We start from the raw sequence: 24,531 nt of genomic DNA on the forward strand, positions 1-24,531 counted from the left end.
TATGCAGATAGAATTAATGATAAGATTTCTAATGTCTATGTATCATCAACAGAGAGCTGCATTATTTCACTGAAGCATAAACATTGCATTTCCTCCTGCAAATCAAAGTATACTGTAAACCTTTCAGCAAACCTCAGGTTCTTTTTAAAACACATTGACGTAAAAAGGAACCCGGTGATTGCTGTGAAATCCTACATATTATATACAATTCTGAAACATTTATTCATTATATCAAAACAAAGAATCACTTTTAAAATCATCTCACTACTAGTGTTATTAGTACTAAATTATACAACAAAATGTTTGTTTTTTGGCATTCAGATTCATTTTTTTGTGTTGAGAGGCAACAAAACATGGAAACACTCGGTTTTCCGCATATTCCCTTTTTAATTTTCGAGCCAAATATACATTAGCAGCAGTTTGGAATTAAATAGTAACCTTGTGCTCTGTTAGGTACACAGTGACTAGTCTGGAGGTCCCTACATGTTTGTTCCAGGCTGGCCAAGCACCACACAGAACAATACACATTCAATCATTTCATGATTTACACACATTTCTTCTTCCTTCCTTGTGTCACTAGCATGCGGTACCCATTTCTTTCAGTAGCTTCTATGCCGTGTATCCACTTTATCACTGATCTTTAAAGACTGAGCAGAAAGAAACCCACCTGAACTGGGACTTTGACTCAACTAGTATCCTCAAATCAATGCTCCCAAAGGAAACCAGACAATGAAAAGGCATTTTGAAAGTTGTTAGGGCACAGTTAAATGAATCGATGGCTAATCTGTCTGCAAATGGATAATGTATAAAATACAGATTTTAAATAACGGGCTGCGAGAGAGAAATGATCATTTCACTCTTTTCTATGGCTGGATTTTTAATGTCTTGAAAGGATATGTGAGCTTTGATTTACACTGATGTACACAATGTAGAATGACACAGGCTTCAATACAAAGACAAAGACTTGAAAAAAAAAAAATAGGGGGACAACAACAACTGGAGATAGTTATGTTGGGATGTGACCGGCCCTTGCATGTCAGGAGAGTGGACATCAGCGGATTTCACAGTTTGTTTGTCAGATACTTTCATTATATAGATACCGGACAACATCACAGTAGTGTAAATGGTGTTATTCTCTCAGTGGAGCCACTGTGATCACTCGACGGCAGACTTTAAGTGTGTTGTCTGGCGAGTTTAGATTTGGCAACCTCAAGCAGGCCCGTTAGATCCAGACAGTTAGTAAATTCGGCCCACAAGAAAGGAAAATAAAAATCAAGCTTCACAGCGGTTTCACTTTATTGACACAATATTAGTGCACACAAACCACTTTTTTTCTTTAAAAATACCATAAATTAGGAAGAAAACAAGGAACAATATAAAACAAGCAAGGAAAAAAAGTGCATGTTAACCATGGTATACACCACATTGTCTTATACTGTAGTTTACAACCTTTTTTTCATTGTTGTTTGTGTATCTTTTTGTCTGCCTGTAGGTATGTGTTGTGTTGTTTGACATGTCTCTCGCTCGGATGGATATGTCGTGCCTTTCGGGGGTCAGGGGTGAGATCCAGGCTGCTTCCCTGAGTTGTGTTCAACAGAAAGGGTTATGAGCTTAAAAACGTGGACGTCACTACGTGGAACAACTTATGGATCACATTTGTGCTTTTGATCAGAGCCGTAAATTATTCTTAATGAACAGCATTTACCCCGGCGTACCCTACCGCTATGCTGATGGTGATTTCAGAAGGCGTACAGGAGGTAAATCAACAGGAACAAACCTGCAAATAATAAGCTCTTGGCCACTGAAATCCCTGGATTTTTTTTTTCTCCTTTCTTTTCTAAGGAAATAAAAAAGTAACATTCTATTCAAAGAGACTGCAAAAATATAGTTTCCATTTTTTATTTGTACATCATGCCAACATATTTTGTGGGTTAGGATGCTTCATTTTTTTTTTAAATCGAAAAAACAAGTTGAAAACAATAAAAGTAAAATCTACAAATCATATGACCGAAAATCACATCTAACTAAATCCAGTAATGTTAGCACCAAATTTCAGTTTCAATCTGTGAATATTGTAGGTCTGTACAAACAAGTTTGTCCACAGTAGCTTAAGAAAATTTGTTGGCAATTATTTCAGCCGTTCCAGTTTCATCAGCTGTTTACTAGTATGCAATGAAGCTAATTCACTACCTAATATTTACAAAAGAACTAAAAAAAGAAAAAAAGAAATAATAAAGACATAAAGGGAAGGAACACCTGGTGTATCAGGGGGCATTTGAAAACCACAAAGATCCTGGCTGATATGTACTGTATGTTTGAATATCTATGTCATCCTATGGCAGTGAGAAGTCACTGTTTTGAGGTATATTTTGTTCACACTGTCTCATGTCTACTAAATATGTCATCTGAGTGAGAGAGAAAAAAAAATGCATCTGTTTATTATAAAGTGCTAGACATTGAATGAATTTTAAAAAGCAGCAGACTGCTGCTGCTGCTGGTAAGGCTAATCAAACAAGCTATCTAGGAATGTAAATGTTAAAAATTGAGTAAATGGCACTCAATTAATTTTTATTTTCCAGGTTGTAAACAGAAGATCTGCTGTGTTATTTCTACTACCTCGCACAGGTTAGGGCAGTTTTGCTTACATTTACATCAGCATCAGCCTGGTTAATTCACAGTGAGCAGAGACATTCATTTATGGACACCATGCTAGCACCTAGGATGTTTTTCTGGTGCTATAGGGATGTAATCTGGGTTAATCATATTCTTATTTACACATGAAAATCACTTTGACACTACAGCGTCAGCCTTTTATTCACTGTCAATATAGCAGCTCCAGCTACATTTTAATATGAGTTATTCATATTTTAAATTGGGGTTTTATGGAATTTAATTACAGGAAGAAGAGATATTTTGTGTTAACTGGTAAAAATTCTTTTTTTTTTCTCATTTCACATATTATGAATAATGAAAAGCGGAAAATTTGACATGAAATTCCTCCATTTCCAGTTGCTTCCAGTTGTTCTGTGTCCTTGACAGATGCACTTCATTGCTACATTAGAACAGGCAGTATAATGTGCCTAGCATGAGGATGTATTCCTCTCCCAAGGAGCTAATCACTTGAAAAAAAACACTTCATTTCGCCTCCAATCCACCAAACCTGACTACAGTCTCAGCAGGAAACCCCTTTTTAATGACAACATACTGTAGATTCTTCTTTAAATAATGTTATTGTAGTGTAAGGATAAAAAATACAACAGGTGTATGCCTCTATGGGAATCCCACACCCAGCCCAAAAAACATAGTCACCTTCACCCTCACTATTTTGCAAAGAAAGAAACTAGGAGAGGCCAATTTGGCAGTTATCGTATGTACTATATCCCACTCTCGCCACCATGCTGCAGTGTAAGCTAAGTTTGGATATTGGGGTTTGGGAGGAGAGGTGCAAAGCGAGGAGAGTCAGGGGAGCAGCCTCAGATCTTTGTTTTTTTGGGGGGGGGTTAGTAGGAGAAGGCTCATGTTTTGGTGTTTCTATTTCTGTGTCTGTATACGTGTCGTTTTTCTCAGCTCTTGTTTTGCATTTTAACATCTTATGTTTTAATAGTTTTTGGATTGATATGTGTTTTTAAAAGGAATGTCTGTTGCCATGCGTACAGGTGTGTGTATGTGTGTTTGTGGGTGCATGAAGCTGCTTGAATCTCACTCAGTCAATAACTTGATTTCATTGGCGAGGAGGGTGTTGAAGTTGTAGGCTGGATCAGGGAGATCGGGCAAGTTGGGGGCCGTGGACTGGCGGGGCGAGGACTGGGAGGGCTCGGCCAGCTCCGGGTCGCTCTCGCTGGAAGTAGAACCCATGCTCATGTTGCAGACGGCCTCGGGTAGCGAGCCGCCGCCGGTGGGCACGGGGCACACCTCGGGCTCGCTGCTGGTCTCGCTGGTGCTCGACACGACGGAGAGCAGCGACATCTTACGGGTGAGGCGGCTGGGGAGCATCGACAGGGCGTAGTCAGCGACGATGCCCGCCACGTCCATGCCACAGGCTTGGTCGAATGCAATGAAGCCCACGTTGGCATTGGCCTCGCAGACCACAAATGAGCCATCATTGAGCTGCAGCAGGTCAATGCCACACACATCCATGCCGAGGATGTTAGACACCTCTATAGCCAGCTGCTTCCCTTGCTCGCTCAGTGGGCACATCATACCTACACCACCTAACAATCCAGAGAGAGATATCAAGCTGGTTAGAACCAACCCCAATCTTTGGTTCGATCCTCACTGTCAAAAGAAATAATTTTAATGAATTTTGCAATTTTCAATATTCAGCATCATAGAATCAAACACCACATCAGATCCATATAGTCAGTACAATTGTCAACACAATCTGCTAAATAAATGCAGAATAATCTGATGACTTATGTCCTGAATGTGTCACAGCGCATTACAACCTCAACTAGACCAAAACTGCTCATGGTCTGACATTGAAAATCAGTCTCGTCAGCTGGAATGCGGAGGTCTCTAGGGCAGATTCAGAACAAGCTTGTTGATTTGGCACTGGCTGCCGAAACCGGTTTATGGAGCAGATGGAGTGTTAAAAATTTGAAATACGCTACGATCATTAAATACTGTCCTCACACACAGGAATGATTCGAGCAATCCAGTGACATACTGACTTAAATGTGGCACACAGAGCAGTGGTTAATGTTTTTTTCTAATGATCTTTGGTAATTAATGCCTGTCTTTTTCTTTTACCTTTATATGTCTACCAAAAGTCCTTCAAACTGCTGTTTCTAAATCTTAATAATAACCAGAACTACTTTGGTTTGCCAAGAATAGTGGGGCCATCTAATCACACGACTAGAAATAAAACATTACGAGTCTCAAGGCAACTCAAGACAGGTTTCGTATTATCCAAATAATCATTACATGAAGAGTAACCGCTTTAAAAAAAGACTAGTAAACTGTTCTAGCATAACATGTTTGGTAAGTGTAATGAAGGGAAGGGGGAGTGAGTTCAGTGATGCCAAGTTCACACTACATGGAAAATCTCCTCAAATACAGACACACATAATGGACAATGAATTAATAGTCTTATGAGTTGGTATATCATTTGACGTGTATCTGATCTACCAACCAGCACTTATTTTAGTAACAAATATTAATCTTTGGTCCACCTTTCGTTCCCAAACTCTTTTTCCACTGAGAGAGCAGAGCAACAACAGAAGCTGAGCGAGTTGAGACGACCAAATGTAAAGTCTGTACGGAATACAGTTTATCTTTATGGATTATATTGATGCCGAATTCACAAGACATATGACGCCTTTTAGAGAGTTTCTTGAGTTACATTAGGAATTGTAAAGGTCATATTTGGGATGGGTGGAGGGAGCTTTTAGTTATTTTTAAAGTGCAAATATGTATCATTGTTAGTGTTCTGTTACCACCACAGGATCTACAGAAGTGATTACTCCTTCTTGTAGTAGATCTTGTAGTGATCAGTCAAGTAGAGTGAAAACCACAACTTCAAGACTCACAACTACAAGACAGAAAGTTATATAGTGTGAACAGTACAGAAACAACTTTAAAATTCATGTAGTGTGACCAAGGCACAATGCAATATGTGTTTGATAGTGTTCAATATATTATAGTTATTCAGTGTGTAATTGTTGACTTGGGCGTCTACCTACCCAGGGAGCAGTTGCTCTGCATGCGACCATCAGTAGAGCAGCGCAGCATTGAACCAATGACACGGCCACCCACTAGGACCACCCGCACGTCACGGCCATGCGACTCCTTGACGTACTCCTGAAACAGGTAGGGGGTATCGTGACGGATCAAGTGGCACAGATCTGTCAGGTGATGTTTGTCCCGTGCCAGGAACACAGCCTTGCCTGGGAGAAGGAAGGAAAGAAAGAAAGGTGAGCTTTTTTTCTTTTTTTCCCCAGGCTGTCTGGATTACTTGACGTGTTTATATTAACATAATAATAAGATGCTCGCAGGGTCTGGTAATATTGTGCTGACAAGAAGCTTCTTCTGCTGACCAAGTCTCATGCCAGTTCCCATTTCTCATATAATGGATAGGACGCTCCTCTTAGCAGCAGAATTGCTTCTCACAGAGGATAGAAGACGCCTGTTTTAATTAGCACCTTTTGGCTCAGTCTCCTGGTTGTCAAGCCCTCTAACCCCTGTTCCAGCACCAGGGAAAATCATGTGCTTGCTTGTGTGTGTGTGTGCACATTGTGTGTGAGTGACAATCTCAACAAGATGACAAGGCAATCCCTTGGTAACATCATGAAGATGCGAAGATGGACAGTGGCAGGCATGATGTAACGCTTTACAAGTCAAAAACAAGACAGGCGAGGAATCATGGTCCTGTGACTCAGTGAGACATGTGAACATGACTACGTTGTTACTTACTTTGTTGTTTGCTATGTTGTGTGAATTAGAATATTTCACATCCCAACAACTTACCAGGAAGAGCACATGAAATTTAAATTTGGGATCTAGTATGGACCTATTAATACCAATGATTCTTAAGATTTTGAAACAGCCCTTTGTATTTGTTCACAGGCCTCATTTGCTCATGAGAGGGAAGGCAAGCTGGACTTAAGCCAATGTCAATGGTCAACCGCAGAGGGGAAGAAAGCAACCCTTGAGATGCTGAACTCCATAAAAAAGGGCCAAGTTAGTTGTTGACCAACGGCTGCTTTCCATAACAATGCCATGTGATGACATCCTGGGCTAGCCAAAGTCCTTTGTTATTCCTTCACACAATGGCAGTGCCGGTCAAGTGTCGATAACTATGAATGGGAGAGGGATAAAGGCACTGGGGCTTATCTCTTAGAACATTAATGACAAGGCTGAAACTTCCCACACAAGCCCCCTGTAAATTCAAGCAATATGATGAAACTAACCTAACAGCCACACTGCAAGCATTACATGCCTCTGTTTTGTTCTGTTTGTTGCAGCACCACAGTCCTAATCATTTAACACTCTGTCAATGAATTTCATGTAAGGGTGGACTAAGCTGGTTTAGGGGCCTACAGTGTACACATTTTTGAGGTGTGGTGTATTGAATTCATCCGGTGACAGGAAGAAATAGCCTGATGGTCTTACCTCTGTGGCCACGTGCATTCTTCACCACCACGGGGTAGCCCAGAGGCTCCGCCTCGTCAATCATTTTACGGAAGTTGTCGTGCCCTCCTGGGAAACGCCCATGCACACAAACACAAGGCAGACACAAATCAGACACACACAAACATGCGCCCACACGGAGGTGTAAAATATATAAAAAAATTGTCCTTGTTTTGATAGCATAGTTCACACATTACAGAAGACCGAGCAGCGTTGGGGGGAGGGAATGCAGCCCGTTGCCATGGCAACAGAAGCAACAGGCAAGACTGTAGGAGTGTTGTCCTGAGCTTATACTTATTTTGCTGCTTGATTCATGAGATTGGAACAGAGCAGTCACTGAAGGAGACATTAATGTGAAGCAGCTGACCATATCTGACATTGATTCAGAATGGCAGCTTGTAGGAACAGCTGAGCTTCAGCTCTCTCTGATTTGGCTTGAGAAGTGCTTAAAAATTGTGTCAAAAATAATGAAAAATGTAGGTGTTAATAACTTATTTCCCCTTGCTCTCTCCATCTACACTTCCCTGCCTCTGTCTCTCTCTCTCTCTCTCTCTCTCTTTCTCTCCTTCTTTGTTTGCCTGTCTGGCCTAATCTGGCATTCAGTCAAGGGAACAGATGTGAACTACCCTGTCATACAGCTTTTTCCAGATGCGCTGATTCACATGTGTTTTCAGTGAGAGGGAAAAAGAACAGAGGGAGCGGAGGAGGGGAGAGAGCGGACAGCAAATGTGGGTCCAACCACGTCATGAACTGCTGAGGTGGAGAGCAAGAGTGAGGCAATGGCATCTTTTATTTTGAAAAATCATGAGGGGGCATGAGGTGGGGCGTTGGGAGGTGGAGTGGGTGTTACATAAACTCTCCAGCCGCTCTGCATGCATCGCCTGGCCTACTGTGCAGAGAGACGAATGGAATGTAGGCCAAACACCCCCTCCTCTTTCTTTCTTTCCCTCTGTCTGTATCCTTCTCTTTCTGCTCTCACAAACACTACAGCACTGTGGATTTTTGTAAAACAGAAAGAAATGTGTGCCGTTTGTTGTCAGTCTTTGTTTTGTCTTGTAAAAATCAACAAACTGCAACAAAATAAAAACACCAGTCTGGCTTGTGTTGTGAGGGTGTATTCACAGTGTACCCTGCCTTCATCAACAGTAGGTTAAAACCAGTGGTGTTGTGAAACTGATATATATAGATATATATATATATATATATATATATATATATATATATATATATATATATAGCGTACTGGACAGCTATTAGGATTTGACCAGGTATGTAAATGAGATTTTCTCTCTTTGTTTAAGTAATTGCAGTGGACTAGTTACGGGCTGATTGAGGCCTTATTAATCTGTGATACAGACACACATAGACTAAAGCTGCTGATGCAACTAATGTGATTGAAGTGTGTCCAAAAAAAACATACTTCCATTTGACCCTAGAAGTCAATTTGACTCCATTTGACCCTAGATAATGCGGTTACATTCCCATATAATTTGTTAATGTATAGTTACAGACAGTTGTTACATCTAGTTTGGTTCCTGTTATCTAAAGCTTGTGTTTACACTCTTTCACTTAATTTGACTAAAATACTAAAAGTCCTATCACTGACCTATGTTCATATTTTTTAGTAAACACAAATCTTGATGGAAACAGTTTATAAAGAAACTTTGCACTTTGAACACTTTGAAGCTGGGCTGACCATGTCTGTGGGACTTCTTATGAGAATATGTCCAGCAGGGGTGTGGTGACGGACACCAGAGCCATTTTATTCATATGCGTATTTGTGTTTAACACTTCTTTTATGTACTCTGCTCAGGGAATTACAGTCTGCATTCTGTACTGTGCATAGAGCCCCAAGAGCCCTATATAAAAGGGACAATAAAGTCCAACTGAAGGCCGGCACTTGTTGTCCGCACACTGAAAAGTAGATGTACTAATAAAGCCATTTTCAAATTCATTTTCATTTATGAACTGACATGCTGATTATAGTCATGGAGAAACACACCGCTTTCATACATCCTAGTTACAACAGTTCGGGGCTACCACAACACATCAACACTGTGAAAAGGATAAATGTCAAGTTGTGATTTACCGTAGGAGAAGGTGTCAGGAAGAGGCACCCCATGGCCGGCCAGCTCCTGAAAGGTCCAGAACTTGTTCACACAGTTGAGTATGGCCTGGGGCCGGTTGATCAGCCGACAGCCCATCTTCTCCAGGTGGCGCAGCACGGTGATATCGCTATCTGACTGCACCCAGGGCGTGGGCACCCGTACCACAACCACCTGTGGATAAGACGTCACCAATTCCTGCTCCACTCGCAGACCTAGACAAAGAAAAAAATATTTGTTAGCAATTGATGTTTGTTAGCCTGTGGATATACAAATACAAAGCAAAACCTGGCCTTTCATATTAGAAAGTGTCATTGTGTGTCACTGCTTTGAATCGCTGTGTACTCCCTAATCAGTGTAATGTATCCGAGCTCTGAGACCATCACATAATATCTTCCCATGTAATGTGTATGTCTACATGCATTTTCTTTTCTTTCCATCCCTTAGGGTCTGTGATCTGCTCATTTCTATTCTTGCTGTCACGAGTGTTTTGTTTTTCATCCTGTTCTCAAAAATGTAATAAAATATGGTGTTAAAAATGATATTTACAGTAGCTGGAAACATTGTGAATGTAGTTGGTGAGATTTGGAATCCATCATCTACTGGTGGAAAAGATTACTCCTGTTATGGAGACTGTTTGTGGACACCACATGGCTCTGACTGAGAGTTGGCCAGGTTACAGGACCAGGAAGAGCCAGCCAGCTCCAAGGTTTGTGGTGTTCACCCATGAATTTGTAAACTGCCTGGCCAGCTGATATGATTATTTACATGCTGCCTATATCCATACACAGTACTCCCGCCCCTCCCTGTTGTGCTGTCAACTCCTCTGCCTTTTTGGACCAATACTGTCTTCTCCTTTAACTGAGAAAGAGATATGCTTGGTGATACACTACCATGTCCCAATATAGGCAGTGGGGTGGGGAGAGATGACTGAAACCCCAAGGGTGCATATCTTGAATTTAATCACACATGAATGCACATCAGGGAGAAAGGCATGATTGGAAACACTTTATTGTATTCAACAAAATATTTGTTTAGCTGCGCTCTTTTTCAGACTTTTAGGATATTTTTGACACTCTAGTTTGCAGTTCCTTATACGAAACGGTGATCATGTTTGATCCTGTCACAATGCAAAATCATTGTCATCTAGTTACCCTTTTTTGAAATTCAAACTGACATGGGTTTTCGATGCGTCAGCCTGACACCACTTTTATTATGTAAATGTGAGCTAAGGAGATACAACAAGATCAGTGACCTATTCAGCGTTCAGTTAGCCTGTTATCTCTCCTTAGATCACATTAGCTCACAAGCCAAGGAAGACAGAGGAGACTTGACAAAGAGAAGCTTGTAGAGGATGATGGCAGGAATAAAGCTGGCGTGACTTAATATACACTAACTTTTCCACAAGGCTTAAAATGTGGCAAATGTCTACATTCACAAGCCATCTTCAGTCAATATCAACGGCTATCTGGATCTGCAGAACAGAGTAAGATTTTGAAATAACAGAATATTGGCTTTGCCAAACACAGATGGCAAATTCTCTAGCCATAGCCAAAGATTTGGCAGCGTTTTACTGGTGACTGGTGTTACTTTGTCACCCTGGATGAGAAGAGGAAACAGAGACAGACTGCGAGATTTTTGAGCAAGCGATGCGACCCAGCAGCTCATCAGGAAGAACAGATTGGGTGGAACAAAAATCTGTGTGTGTACGTGTGGGTATGCACACACATATATGTGCGGGAAAAGAGGAGTCCAGACACATTTATCACTGGCACAGCACTTCACCTCTACCGTGACCTGAATTCCAGCCATCTTAGTATCGGCAAGCTCACAATAGTGACAGCACCACTGGCGGAGATCATGAGGGGTCACGAGAGGCTTGGTTGCTGCATACGTAATAACATCAGACAGACAGCTATTGGTGTGCTGGCAGATGCGCTGTGCGACAAGCACACACAATGGGTGGGACCAACACTTGGCTTTAGGGCCAGGTAGAGAGGGGATCAAGAGAGAGGCAGCAGGCAGAAAAGGTTGGGCATGTCTTGTAGCCTTAAAACTGAGGAAGGGAGGGAGGGGAGGGGGAAATGGAGGCGCATGAAAAAAACGAGGATGAAGCCATGAAAAGACTGCCACCCCTCCCTTTTTCTCCTCCTCCTCCTCCTCACAATCCCAGTATAGAAGCAGGAGGATTCACTGTATCTCCAGCCCTATTCAACGCTCTCACACACTGATCTGATTGTGCAGAGAGAGCAGTGTATAAGTGGTGTTACAGTGGGAAGTGTCAGGGGATGTGGTCTCATGGTTTTTGACAGACAGTATTCACTGTTCACGGTGCTTGTCTCCATCTCTAGGGGAACCAAACAGAGACCAATGAGGCAGCCAGATGAATCAGTCCTATTCATTTGTGCAAGTGTTCGTGTGCACTGCACTGCTCGTCATGTGACCACTGCAAAAACATTCAGAAACCCTTATTGACCGTTTTGGTGTTTAACAAAGGCAACATAGGTTTATGTGTGGTAATATCTACATTTTCTGTGGGTGTGGCCTGTTTATAGTTACAACTTTACTTCTCCGACAGGCCATAATGTTTTGATGGCTCAATAGACTGTATATGCGCATCCCATTTTCAATCTGCCTGACAAAGCTAACAAGCATAACAGGCATTCTGTGCATACCGCTGCAACGTCACAAAGCAGGCGATGCCGACAATCGCTGTGCCAGTGTTTGGCTGGTGAGTCCTGCCAGCACTGAATGCAGTCTGGGCCTGGGTATTCTGCCTAAATTAGCCTGTTGGGGCAGCAGGTTCCCCACACGGTTGGTTTGGTTCAGTTTTGGCAAACAATGCCTTCAGTGGTCTATTTATATATCTGTCATCGGTGACACACATCAGACAAAAACGTGTACTGTAGACCTACTGCGAGGCCAAGCAAAAAAAAAAAAAAAAAAAAAGATCTTTTGTTCATCAAGCACAGAGGCCATGTAAACCTGCATATCCTCTGTGAGTTAGCCTGCGTACTGTACAGCTGATGGGTACGTTGCCATTTACAGTACCTGAACCGACTGAGGCAGGCAAGACATATCATGAGACAACAAAAATATTTTGTAAAGGCAAAGGCGGAAAAGCCTCTGCCACTGAAGAATTCCCAAATTACTAACTTAAACTCATATCACACTTATAACAGTCATATTTTAGTCTGGTTTAGGGGTTGCAAAGTATTTCTATATTCCTGGTAACTATATTTCAGATGAGATTTAGCATGGCCATGTTTTGATGCTTTAATATGATGACACCCATTTCTGTTATTCATTTCCCACCCATTTCTTAACCTGTGATTTAGTATGTCCCAAAATACCTAGTAACAGATACATATATTTGTGTAAAACAAAGTAAATTATTATCAATACTTGAGTAATGCAACCTGTTATTATCAGTTTTGTTGTTGTTGGGAATAGAAGAGTAAGTACTTGGGTATAGTGGCAGAATGAGTTCATACACTCTCTTGCCAAGCCTTACTCAATGCCTATTTTTATATTTTTGACATAATGCTGGGTAGGACATATTTTGTATTCACCAGCCACAGTGGCTGGTATAAACAAAAAAATAAACCTCTGCTATTTTAACTGATGTTTCTCTGCCATTTCAAAATGATTCATCATTATCTGCCAGAGTGGCTGGAGATCCTGGCAACGTGGTCAACAAGTTTTTTGCTTTCTTGCTGCGGTCATCTTTCTAACCTGACACAGCATTGCTTCTCTTGTGGGGTGTGTCCATTTATGTGGTATGACAGAAACATCAGAGAATAATGATGCATCTTCATTCTCTCAATATTTGTGGTGTTTGTGGTCACTTGTAGCCTATTCCCACCACATTTTTTTACAGCGATGCAGCAACATTCAGCATCAGAAACTATGAACTTTAGAAGGTTTAGAGTCCAGTAATCATAGAGCAGACGCTGTTCTCTTTGGCTACTGCAACTATGCAAATTGCAAACGCAAGTGCTCATTTGCGGTATGACCATATATAAAAAGAAAGGCCAAACATTCACAACAACATAGTCAGATATGGTATGGAAAGATGTGCCAGCCTCTAACGCCCTAATAAGCATCTGCTATTCAAGGAAGTGTTTTCAGGTACATCAGTAACAGTGAAAATGATTCTGCAGGGTGTGTCAGTTAATGTTGTTATCACTGACTGATGACAACTAGTAATAACTTGGAATATTTATATTTATAAGTTGTCTTGTCTCGTGTGGAATATGTACTTTAATGTACACTCCTATGTGTGGTACCGAATAACTTAGGTTATGTGGTTACAAGGTATACATATACTGCACACACACACACACACACACACACACACACACACACACACACACACACACACACACACACACACACACACAGAGAGACAGCAAGGACTGTGAGCCTCTTTGACAACACTGATAAAATGGAAACAAATGGGTTCAGGCTGCATGTGATAAATGAGAAACTGCTGGCTAACTGCTGAACAAGCTGTTGTCTTACTCTCTTTACTATCTTAAAACTGTATTTTCTAAGCATGGATCTGTTGTTTTGCGAGAAAACCCAAAGTGTGGAGTAAACAACAACAACAGTGGGATATATTTTTATATGAATTATTACTGTGATCAACTGATATTTTGTCAAGGCAGGGCAGACAATAGAAAATAGACAATGGACAATTTCTACCTCCATTTGCACTGTTTACTGTAGCTACTGTGTTAAGTTAATTTTATTTTTATTTTATTTTTAGGGTTAGGGTTTTTAATTTTAGTTTAATGTATGTAATGTATGTTTTGTATGCTACTGGATACTTGAATTTCCCTCGGGATAAATAAAGTATCTATCTATCTATCTATCAAGACCCTTGAAAATCTCTCGAATTTACGGCATGATCCAGCTTTGTTACGACATGTAAAAAATAAAATCAAAAGCTATGTCATACTGCTGATCATTAAATAGTCTAATGTCTTATAAAAGTCAGTCTGTGCTGCATACAAGGATTGGCATTAAAGCTACAGTATCTCGACCCCATGTCATTGATGCTGGTACACACTCACATGTCTGGTGGTAAATTACTGAGCCTGCCTTAATGTTCCATCTTCCTGTTCATTGACACGGGAGTGTTACATTTATCATCTTTGGGGTAAAAGTGTGCCCACTTGCAGGCGCAAGGATCACAAAGGATTGTAACATCAGTTCATATCCGGTCTCTGTTTAAACGTCTTGCAGCGCGAATCATGGGATGTGAAATACCTCTAGCTAGCTGAACGCTGGGTTTGGCTGCCTTATGTGAGGGGCCATCATGGGTCCTTAAAACATTATGGTGTGTGTGCAAGTGTGTGCGTACTCATCTCTCCTCCACGTTGAACCCATTAACTTCAGTGTGAAATGTGGACCTCAACCTTACTTGAGAACACACAAATGGGCCAAAAGCATGAGAAACCATTTGAAGTAGTAGGCTGTAAAGGTCTTATCAGTTTTAGGATGGTGGTTGCATTCTGACCTACCTTAAAACAAATACTACATGTGTAAGAACTTTTTTGGTTTAGGTGGTTAATGCAGCATCCCTACCAGTGGAAAGCTTATCTTTGAACCTGTTCTGGTATCAGAGTCCTCTTTTTAACATCTGTCTTCAATATGATTTATACTTTGAAATTTGGCACAAAATGTTTCCTTATACATAATTTCTGAAACAACTTGTTTAATTTATGTAAAATTATGATCATAAATGTCAGATTCATATCGATTTTATTTAAATGTAAATGCCCCCAAGACAACAGACAGTAGTGCTGAATAAGTAAGCACTTAAAGAGGTGGTCAGTGACCACAAAAGCATTATTGATCACATAATAGTGAAATACTACTAAGGTTTCCAATGAAAAAAAAAAAACAGGATCATAAACACTTAAAGATCTTGTCTCAGTCATTGCACATGTAGTTGTATCACCTGATGTTTAGAAATGCCTTAACTCGCTTCGTGCCACTGGTACAGTACACTTGTGCTAATACACATTAAGTGAACACGGCCTGCATATAACAAGAGATTAGCAACTTCATTTTGCTACCAGACAATACTGTTGGATTTTGTTGGAATGTACCTTCTGCAGTCTGTACGTAAATTAAGTGTGGGTAATTCATACATAGAGAAAAGCTGCAGGGCAAGTATGCACCTCACAACCCCAGCCACAGAGCATGTACTCTTCAGCTTCCTGTCTAGCAAGCTGACAGCGTGGCCAATCTGTCCACTGGCTGTTAATCTTTGATGTCAAGCCAAGGCTCAGAAGACATTTACAGTATGCAGACTTGGGGCCAGCATGGATTACAGGTCATCCTAACTGCCCTGCTCCAGTTGTGTATATCTTGCTAAGCCATGGGTCTAGACAGCCGTCTACTAACCTATCTTTGTTGGACAATCTAATTTTCTAGATAGATGTATTTGGCATTTTATGATACCTGTAGATCGACCCATTCTTTAGGTTGAATCACACAGCCATGGTAGAAAAAAAGCTGCACTTTGAAGTATTTTCCATGTGGTTGGTGTGTATAAATGCCACAAATAGCCACCTGTATTGATGTTCACATGTAATTATTTAAATGCCATGCCTTCCGCTTTAATACTGACTGAGCTGATGTAACAGTATGTAGTCTGCGAGGGACGTGCTGCCCAATCACAACCCTATTCATCCACACATCCTGTCCCAACTATTCAGCCTCTGCCAGTGCCAGCCTACACCGTTTATGTGTTAATTGAGACCTACACACCTCTCATCTGGTGACATGGCCCCAGTTCACACTGCTTCGACAAATTCCATGTGTGACTGTTTGTTAAGAGTTCCTACTGTTACCATCACTTTATCAAGGCCTCCTGCGTCAATACTGTGAAATGTTGTCAATTCATCACAAGCAGAACACAAACAATGTGTTCTGGACAAAGCGGTGCCAAAATGACAACAAAAGATTGAAGATATGTCATTGTGACATAATAACACAGATTAGGTAAAAACCCCTCATATATATATATATATATATATACACACATGTGAGTGGGTAAAACATAGTGAAACTGACACCGTAGATCAGGGGGATACATGGTGAATTGATTCCAGTTTAGATCATGTACTATTTCACCAAGCAACAAAGAGCTCCTGGTTTGGGGTTTCCACAGACACATGATTTCCTTATTGTTTTCCTTCCCTTAACATGAGTAGTTTTTTTTGGCTTCTGCTTAGAGACTATGATCTAATTTGAGTGCTGGTAACATCTGATACACATTAAATCATTACCTTTGAGATTTTATACAGAAAATATTTAAATGATCACTCAACTCAACTACTTTTACATGTGAAACACGTTAATATATCTTTTTTTTCCTGGATTATTTCGAGAGGAAATCTGCCTGGCTTCCACATGACAAACGCCCCCCCCCCCAGCACCCGGTTAACATGTGAGATAACCCCTGCTACTGCAACCGTAGAGCAGCGCAATGTGCAGTAAAATCACACCAGTGCAATTTGTTTCCACTAATAAATGCCTATGATCCAATGCTTCTGTAATATAAAACCCCGATCTCCCTGTTGCTTTGGTACTTAAAGTAAATCTTATCACCCGGGACGTTGTTGTTGGGACTGCAACGTGTTCAGCGAAATTAAATCAAGCATCATCGCTCCCCGAGGTCTGGAGGCAGTCTAGCTGGAAAGTGGGTTAGGCGGTCACGGCTGTGTGGTTACACTTCGCTTCCTTGCTAGCGGGCAGGCAGACTGCTTTACGGCAGCGTATTCCCCAAACAATGACACCCCCCCCACCACCACCACCACCACCCCATGCCGCTACCTTTGTGGAGCGCGTAGAGCTCAGTTGAGCCAAAATAACCCGAGTTACACTGCACCATTACCTAAACACAGTCTATGACCACACATCGGCTGCTTTGATACTTGCCTAATTGTCCCTCGCTGATCGTGAGCACGATTTGATCCATGAGAAGAGAGCGGAATTCAACATCCTCGTCGGCGCAGCGCTCCTTCAGCGCCCGGAGGATCTGAAGTTGGGGATATTCCTGGCTGATACGCCGGTCGGTCACGAACCAAACTCGAGAGCACATTTTCCTCTTCTTTTGGTGGTGGGGGGGGGATGCGTGCAAGTTGGAAAAACAAAAGATCCCGCTGAAAACACACAGTTGTGGGAGGCGGCAGGTGTGTGTGTGTGTGGCAGCGAGGGCTCCGGGGGTCGGGGGTAGAATAGCACAGAGATGCTCACACAATGGAGACCTCTCGGCGGCTACGAGCAGGCTGTGATGTGGCTACGAAAACAGCCCCACGGGTCAACCGTTGTCTGGACCGAGCCGGCTAGGATGAATGATCTTCTTTATCACCTTTGTTTCTCTTCGTATGCAGCCATTTAGTCTTCCCGAGGCGCAGTTAGTTGAAGCCGGACCGCGCGGTTTCGACACAAACGAGCCGAATATAACGGTATGTGTACCCGTAGAAACTGCCTCTCTTTCAACACGAGATGTAGCTCGTGGCACTATTTGCCCGCCGGGGCAAACAAAGCTCAAGCGGCGCCGCTTTATATCTTCCGCCTGTCGACTCAAAACTACCAATAAAGTTTTCCCGCGATCGCAGCGGTCGTGGTGGCGTCGCAAACCGCAAAAGTAGTCGGTTTGTTACAATGAAGCTAACCCCACAACGACTGCCCTCTTTGCTCCGTTTGGCTGCTATCCACAAGGTGCTGGTGCTGAAAAGTGCACGCGCTTCTTTTTACAACTCCACTTCTCCGCCTGCCCGTGCACATTAAAAAGCGGGACCTGCCCCAAAATAAAAGGTTTGGAGGGGCGTCAGCCAATCGCAACTCGCGTGCTTTGTCATTGTCCAAACAGCGCAGGGCGTTGTGGGCGAGCCGCGACCACCCCAACCAATGAGGGGACGTTTAAGCGGCACGAAGGGGCTGAGCCTGGGGAAGGGCGCGCGTAGTGCTGCGTGAATCAGTGCGTGGTGTCTGCAGCACTGCGCACGAGACCGCGCACTTTTCCCGAACCGGTTCAGACCAGACGGTGCGAGGAGGTTTGGAAAACCGACAACGCTGTCTCCATGCTGGAGTGGCAGGAGATGAAACAAGGTCATCACTAAACCAAAGACACTACCCATCATTTCCCTCTCATCCCTTCTGTATCCAGCTCTAAAGTTTGAGGCTTTCATTACTATTACTATTATTATTATTAAATAACTTTCTATTTAGACAATGGCTACTGTAGAGTAGTGCCACCCAGGGGCGGTCGAGCTGAGCAGAGGGAGAACACTTCCATGTGATAATGGTGAGAAATTATGCGAGTGACCCACTTCTCTTGATCTCTTCCTCTGTGTGTGTGCTAACATAATTGGTGGTGCGATTAACACAGACAACCCTGTTACACATATTTTTAGATTCAGTGGGACTTGGACTAGAATAACGTCCTTAAATCCGCGAGGGGAAAAAAGGGCGCTCCTTGTAACCCCCGGACTTGCCTGAGAAACATCGTGTTTTTAAGTTTGCTTCAGTGTAAAAGTAATTCAGTGATAGATATCTGTATAAAAATGGGTAAAATGCATACAGGAACTACTAATAGCTAATTCGGCAATTTTTAAATGGTGCTACTTTGAAATGTAAATAATCCTAGGCTAAAAGCAGACCGCTTACTCGCTAACTTCATGGCCATATTGTATTTCCTGTTTATAGACCCTAAAGCATTATGGGAATTGGAGTTCCAAAAAATTTGAGCACGCTTTCCCCGGGAAAAACTAAGCCTGATTTATAACCTACTTTTGTGTTCCTTTGAGACGCTTCAGTAGACTCCTGGGTGTCAAACCTCAGCTAATGAACCTCGTTAAATGTCTTAGAGGCTTTAAATCACTGAACATTAATGTTAGAAGAATGTTACAGAGCATACATAAAAGCTAATTATACAAGCAAACCTACAAAACTACATTATTTCCACATTGTTTCTCTGGTGAATTCATGGATGTAAATAAGAGTTTTGATAAAAGATTGCATTTAACTCAGCGGGTGCCACAGCGCATGCGTAACTTCTCTGGGCGAGTTCTCGCGAGGGGTGGATCCCACATCAATGAGAAAAAATTATAAAGTTACGTGACTCAACAATAAATTCTTCGTATCTCTTATTAACATCATAGTAAAAGGCTGCGTTGATCTAACACACAGGCTACATATGTAGAAGTAACAGGTTACGGGGTGGTTTCACCATTTTGTTATGATCCTCCCAATCACATCCCCTCCAGATATTACTCATACTGTACTTAACGTTACACAAGACATGGACATAGCCTCAAACCTAGGGATGAAAATGGAAAAACCTCAATGTTTGCCTTAAGAAGTTGCATGGCTGGTTATTATGTTTTTTAGTCTGCCTCCTTTAGCATCCTCTGAGCTGTGAGCTCAGCACACTGCAACGTCGGCGAGCCAACAGGATCAAACCGGGCAGAGCCAGTCGAGCTGCCCAATCATCACAGAGTAGGGGGGAAGGCGCCGAAGTAGACACATTCCTCTTCATGAACGTCGCACAGTCAACAACACACAGACGTTTTCTGCTGCAACACCAAAAACAAATCTCCCTTCTTATTTGTCATGTTCACCGCATAAACACAAACCACATATGTTTTACTGTGAAGCTGCTGTAACCCTTGTTACACTGTAGGGATGTATGTTTTACAAGCGCTGGAAAATCCTTGACACAGACGTGGCTCCCTGCAGGACTGTTAAAGTAATGGTTTTCCTTTTGAGATGTAGTGTGAAAATGAAGTAGAAGTGGCCTCTTAAAGCCTTGACTTCATTTAGGCCTGCTGTATAAAAGCCCATCAGTGTTTGCATAGACAATCAGCACAGAAGATTGAACTAATAGCTGTTCACTTTTTGTCATCAAGAGGTGAACAAACATTTCATTGTTGTTGGCTGTGAGGTTATTTTAGGCTCCAGGGGTTGCATTTAGCAAGGAGGAGCTATTAAACGACTTAAAAGACAAACAGTGTTTTTCATGTGGCTATCGTTTCCAATGTTTAAGTACATTTGAATGAATGCAAAACACAGATAAGTGCACATGGAAATAGCTTTAGGCTTCATTAGGTTGTTAAAACTATGGCAACACATTGTCTGAGGTTAGAGAGTCCTCTGGTGGTGGACTCACAGATTACAACAATTGATCCAGAGGAAATTCAAAGATTACAGTTACTCTTCTTTTTACTTCTTAATCATAATGTTTGAAACTTTAAAAGAAAATAAAATAAAACACACACACAAACACACACACACGCACACCACATTGTTATTAACTTGATCAAATGATTATTTATCATTTTAGAAGTGTTCAGCATTGATCCTGTGCTGTTGTTATAGCAGTTTTTCAGCATTAAAGTGTTAAAATCTTTCATTTCAAGAATGTAATTAATGTAAAACTTTAACTTCCAGCACTGCATATCGCTGCTTTGACAATCCTCAAACTCCGTGATAAATATTTCAGTAACCCTTGCAATCTCCCCCACCGTCCAGACGAGTGCAGCACTGAGTTGTTTCTAAACCGAACACTGGTAAAGTATGGATGGAGCCATGTGATCAACTCACAGACAGAACCACTCGATTTGTTCCAAGCCTGACCTAATTTAGTGTTATTAAAGTATTGGGGAAGAAATTCTAAGAAAACTGATCAAAAATGTCGTCCTGCTTATAGTTGATTTAACAGCCGAATAATGGTGTTTGCAGGCAGCTTAAAGATCCGCCTCCAGACTTACAAATACTCTTCTTGGAATAATAGGCTAATTAATTTGTGTCTGATATGACCCCCCCCCAAAAAAAAACCTTGTTAAAAAACATTTACATTACATTTACTCCTTCTCCCTTATTAAAAAAGCGACTACAATAAAAATAAAAATATTTAATATAAAAGTTTTACAAGATGTCTCCTACTTCACTGAATACCAAGTTCTCTGTATGTGCATTGGAGGTTTCACGTTTCGGCATAACATTAGCATAAATTTCATCCTGGACCACGATTGGTGGTTTTCAAATTAGTTGTGATGTCATTAAAACATGCTTGTTATAAAATTAAAGTGAGCAGAGAAACTTTTCCTCTTCAGCAGTTCCTTTTGTACACTGAAGGTCAAACATCCAAGTGAAGTGCTGGGGGACTTTAATGTAAACCTAGCATATTCGGTGCTGAGGGGAAAGCCTGTGTGTTACTTTAAGATATAAATGTAACTCAAAATGTGTATTTAGAAGCAATATTTACAGACAAAACATAAAACCAATTAACATAACACTGCATTGGTTGTATATGTGTATCTGGGGGATACAGTTGTTTGTGTGTTGTGGTTGCAGGATTAAATCCCGCTCATCTTTTACATGTCTTAAGGGTTTTAAAGTGAAGGGAAACTGTGTTCAACCCAAATACCTGAAACACCAACACAGCCAGCACTGCAGCAACAGTAATGTAATGCAAGACTAAACACTGAAATACGCATCCTTGAGACTGTGTCAGCTTACGAGGTAAAAAACACCAAACGAATCACTGCACTGTGGCTGGAAATCTTCAGCTTCAACAAGCTGCTCTGACTGATCACCTGTCCAGGTCCTTCCATTTAATCCACAAATTACAGTCATTCAGCCTAACTGAGGAACACCTCGACTGTAACAGATAGGACTCAGACCACAGGCCCCAAATTTGTTGAATTCTAATACCACTGTGCTGTTACACTAAATGTCACTAATTTTCAGCAAATGTTTTGTTGCACTTTGAGCAGTGTGTAAATATCATTATTGAACTCTTAGGATAATTCTGGGTTTTAGGTATCTGGATATCACACAGACAGTGTTTTCTAGTTTCACCCCTTCAGGAAACTAATAAAAATCACTGCCATGTTTTAATATTTTGTCATAATGATAATCATCCATCCAGCCCAATACATGATGATGATAAGATATATAACAAATACATAAACCTAACATCATATGAATGTGTCATATTATTATTATTATTGTTGTTATTATTATTATTATTATTATTATTATTATTATTATTATTATCATTATCATTATTATTATATCTTGGGGATTCATGCCAAACACAGCCAAATTACAGCCCATGCGATGTCCTTGTAGAATCTCATTAATATTGAAATTGGGAACTAGTTGAATGGATGTGATTTCATTTTTCCTATTGTGGTGCATGAATTTATCTTCAACGTGCTCCGGCTGGCGTTGGAAGTAGTTCCGGTGGTGTAGCAGCCGAGCGGAGCACAGAGACCCGGGATCTTCGTGCTGCTGAGCGCAAACGCGAATAGCGGGTCGAGTCCTCCTGTCATGACTGTCGAATGACCACAGCAGCGGTCAGTTTGACGCCTGCAGAGCACCGTGCATGCAGCCGGACTGACAGCGCCGAGGCACCGCCGGAGCTTTTGTCTTCGAGGGGAATTTTCAAGTGCAGAGAATAGGCGTCTGGAGCAGAGTACCAAAAAAAATTGAACCGGTTCATATTCACCTACGACGGTGAGTAGTCTGTGCAGAAGAATTTTTGAATGTCAGTCGCGAAGATAGTGACAAATAGTGCTTTTGAAAATGAAAGGAGTGTTACTGAGGGGCAGGTTTTTACTTAATGGCAGGGTATGACATTAAGTTCGCCGCCTGTCACAATATGCACGCCTGCAGACACTGTAGCGTCCGTCTTTACGCCAAATGCCAGTCAGATAAAAGTCAACTTATGTTAAGTTTTGCAATAATAGTCTCATGGCACCGTTCAGACAGCGGGGTTGTTGGGTAACAGGCTGGGAAAGAAAGTGGTGTTTATTAAAAACAATGATCCTAAGTGGTGAATCGTGGTGGACGCGCACATATGCAGGAGACGGTGCCTTGCACAGCTGAAAACACTTTTGAAGTGATAACAGTGGACCGAGCAGCAGTCCGAGCTCAGAGGGGACCGAGTTCCACATTCATGTGTCCCTGTCGGTAGCAACGTACTGGTATGGAGGGGCACATTATTCTTAAAAGTGGGGGAACCGACTACCGAGTTTAAATCACATTGTTGTTGGTGATTGTTGTGAGCAAAAGCCGTATCAGAAGGGAAATAAGGCAGGTCACTTTAAATAATTAGCTTCAGGGTTTTATAAGATTTAACTAACTTTGTCTCACAGTAGGCTTATAACATATTGTCTATAGGTTTATATATAGAGGCTTTTGAATACGTGCCAAGGTGTCATTAACACTTTGACATGTGTTCATTGGTGTTCATGACTGATGTATTTTTGTTTTACTTCTGTATGTGTACATTGGTGTATTCCTGTGTATGTATGGATATATGGATGTACAGTGTGTTTTTATGCAGGTAACTATGCCTGCATGCATCATGTCACGGTTATCATTTAGCACACTTTTTAAAAGGATGTGTAATGTCCTTGTGTCTAGTTTAGGACCATTTATAAAGGGTTTATATATAGAATTAGGGTTTCACTTACCAAGTCAGATTCACTCCATACAAACTGGTGTTAACATGTTGTTGATATAATTGACAGAATTGACATGTTGAGTGAAACATCTTAACAGTTAACTAATGCCGACAGAAGACACTCTAACTTGCTATAAATGAAGTTGAGTGCCTATTTGTCCAGCAGTGCATAAAGGTCACTTTTATTTGCAGTTTTCCAGTGAACAGAGTTTGTTGATAGAGTGGTTATCCACTCACCCACTATGGATTTTTATTCCATAGGCTGCCTCAAAAGGACCAGTGTAGTCTCTTTCCATAAAGACACCATAACCTTACCATGAACGGAGACTTATCTTATACCGTAGTAGGAGTCATTATCTTTGATCATCCTGCGGAGGTATGTGTGTGTGTGTGTGTGTGTGTGTGTGTGTGTGTGTGTGTGTGTGTGTGTGTGTGTTTTGGGGCGACAGACTGAGAAAGCATTTGAGAGAGAACCCTACTCCTGATTTGGATGCACCTCTAATTCCTATCAAGATGAGAGCTGTCTGAACAGATTTCTCTCATCATTATTTGCTCTGAGATTTACTTGCGCTTGTAAATGGTGTTGATTGAGGGTAATTTGGCTTTTTAATTGCTGAACAGCTGCCACACTCACTGCTGATTGCCATTGTAGACTTTCTCAGTAGATCACTCATAGACCCCTAAATGCCTCATTAAAACGTTATGCAGAATCGCATGAAACGTGAAGAGAAGGAACCCTCATAATGTTTTACTGATTTGTGTTTTATCATTGGAAAGGTCGTCGTAATTATCGTCAATGTC

At 41.4% G+C, this 24,531-nt stretch overlaps 2 protein-coding genes and 1 long non-coding RNA gene across 6 annotated transcripts in view; 2 read left to right on the forward strand and 1 right to left on the reverse strand.

Moving 5' to 3' along the window:
* Positions 1-1,278: 1,278 nt before the first annotated feature.
* Positions 1,279-18,017, reverse strand: rimkla (ribosomal modification protein rimK-like family member A). Its single transcript, XM_051425303.1, has 5 exons — positions 17,190-18,017; positions 9,218-9,448; positions 7,111-7,197; positions 5,682-5,885; positions 1,279-4,211 (listed from the first exon to the last, which is right to left on the reverse strand). The coding sequence occupies exons 1-5, from the start codon at positions 17,350-17,352 to the stop codon at positions 3,700-3,702; spliced, it is 1,197 nt and encodes a 398-aa protein (XP_051281263.1). The 5' UTR covers positions 17,353-18,017; the 3' UTR covers positions 1,279-3,699.
* Positions 18,018-18,137: 120 nt separating this feature from the next.
* On the forward strand, positions 18,138-20,263 carry LOC127377439 (uncharacterized). The gene is made up of 2 exons (XR_007887691.1): positions 18,138-18,561; positions 19,647-20,263. It is a non-coding gene; the product is annotated as an uncharacterized LOC127377439 (long non-coding RNA).
* A 2,245-nt stretch (positions 20,264-22,508) lies between these two features.
* LOC127377763 (forkhead box protein J3-like) overlaps positions 22,509-24,531 on the forward strand; it is a 58,831-nt gene continuing 56,808 nt past the window's right edge. For all 4 annotated transcript variants that reach the window (XM_051425936.1, XM_051425940.1, XM_051425939.1 and 1 more), the window contains exon 1: positions 22,509-22,778. The gene's annotated coding sequence lies outside the window, so the exon portion shown is untranslated. The remainder of the gene's footprint in view (positions 22,779-24,531) is intronic.

The sequence above is a fragment of the Dicentrarchus labrax genome, unplaced genomic scaffold (genome assembly GCF_905237075.1).
Source record: "Dicentrarchus labrax unplaced genomic scaffold, dlabrax2021, whole genome shotgun sequence".
Taxonomy (NCBI): Eukaryota; Metazoa; Chordata; class Actinopteri; family Moronidae; genus Dicentrarchus; species Dicentrarchus labrax.

Excerpts from the sequence above, each read along its gene's own strand:
- rimkla (XM_051425303.1), bottom strand. The coding sequence starts at position 17,352 with ATGTGCTCTCGAGTTTGGTTCGTGACCGACCGGCGTATCAGCCAGGAA. Across the intron at positions 9,449-17,189 it reads GATCAGCGAGGGACAATTAG|GTCTGCGAGTGGAGCAGGAA; the intron begins GCAAGTATCAAA and ends TTCTTTGTCTAG. Across the intron at positions 7,198-9,217 it reads TCCTGACACCTTCTCCTACG|GAGGGCACGACAACTTCCGT; the intron begins GTAAATCACAAC and ends GGCGTTTCCCAG.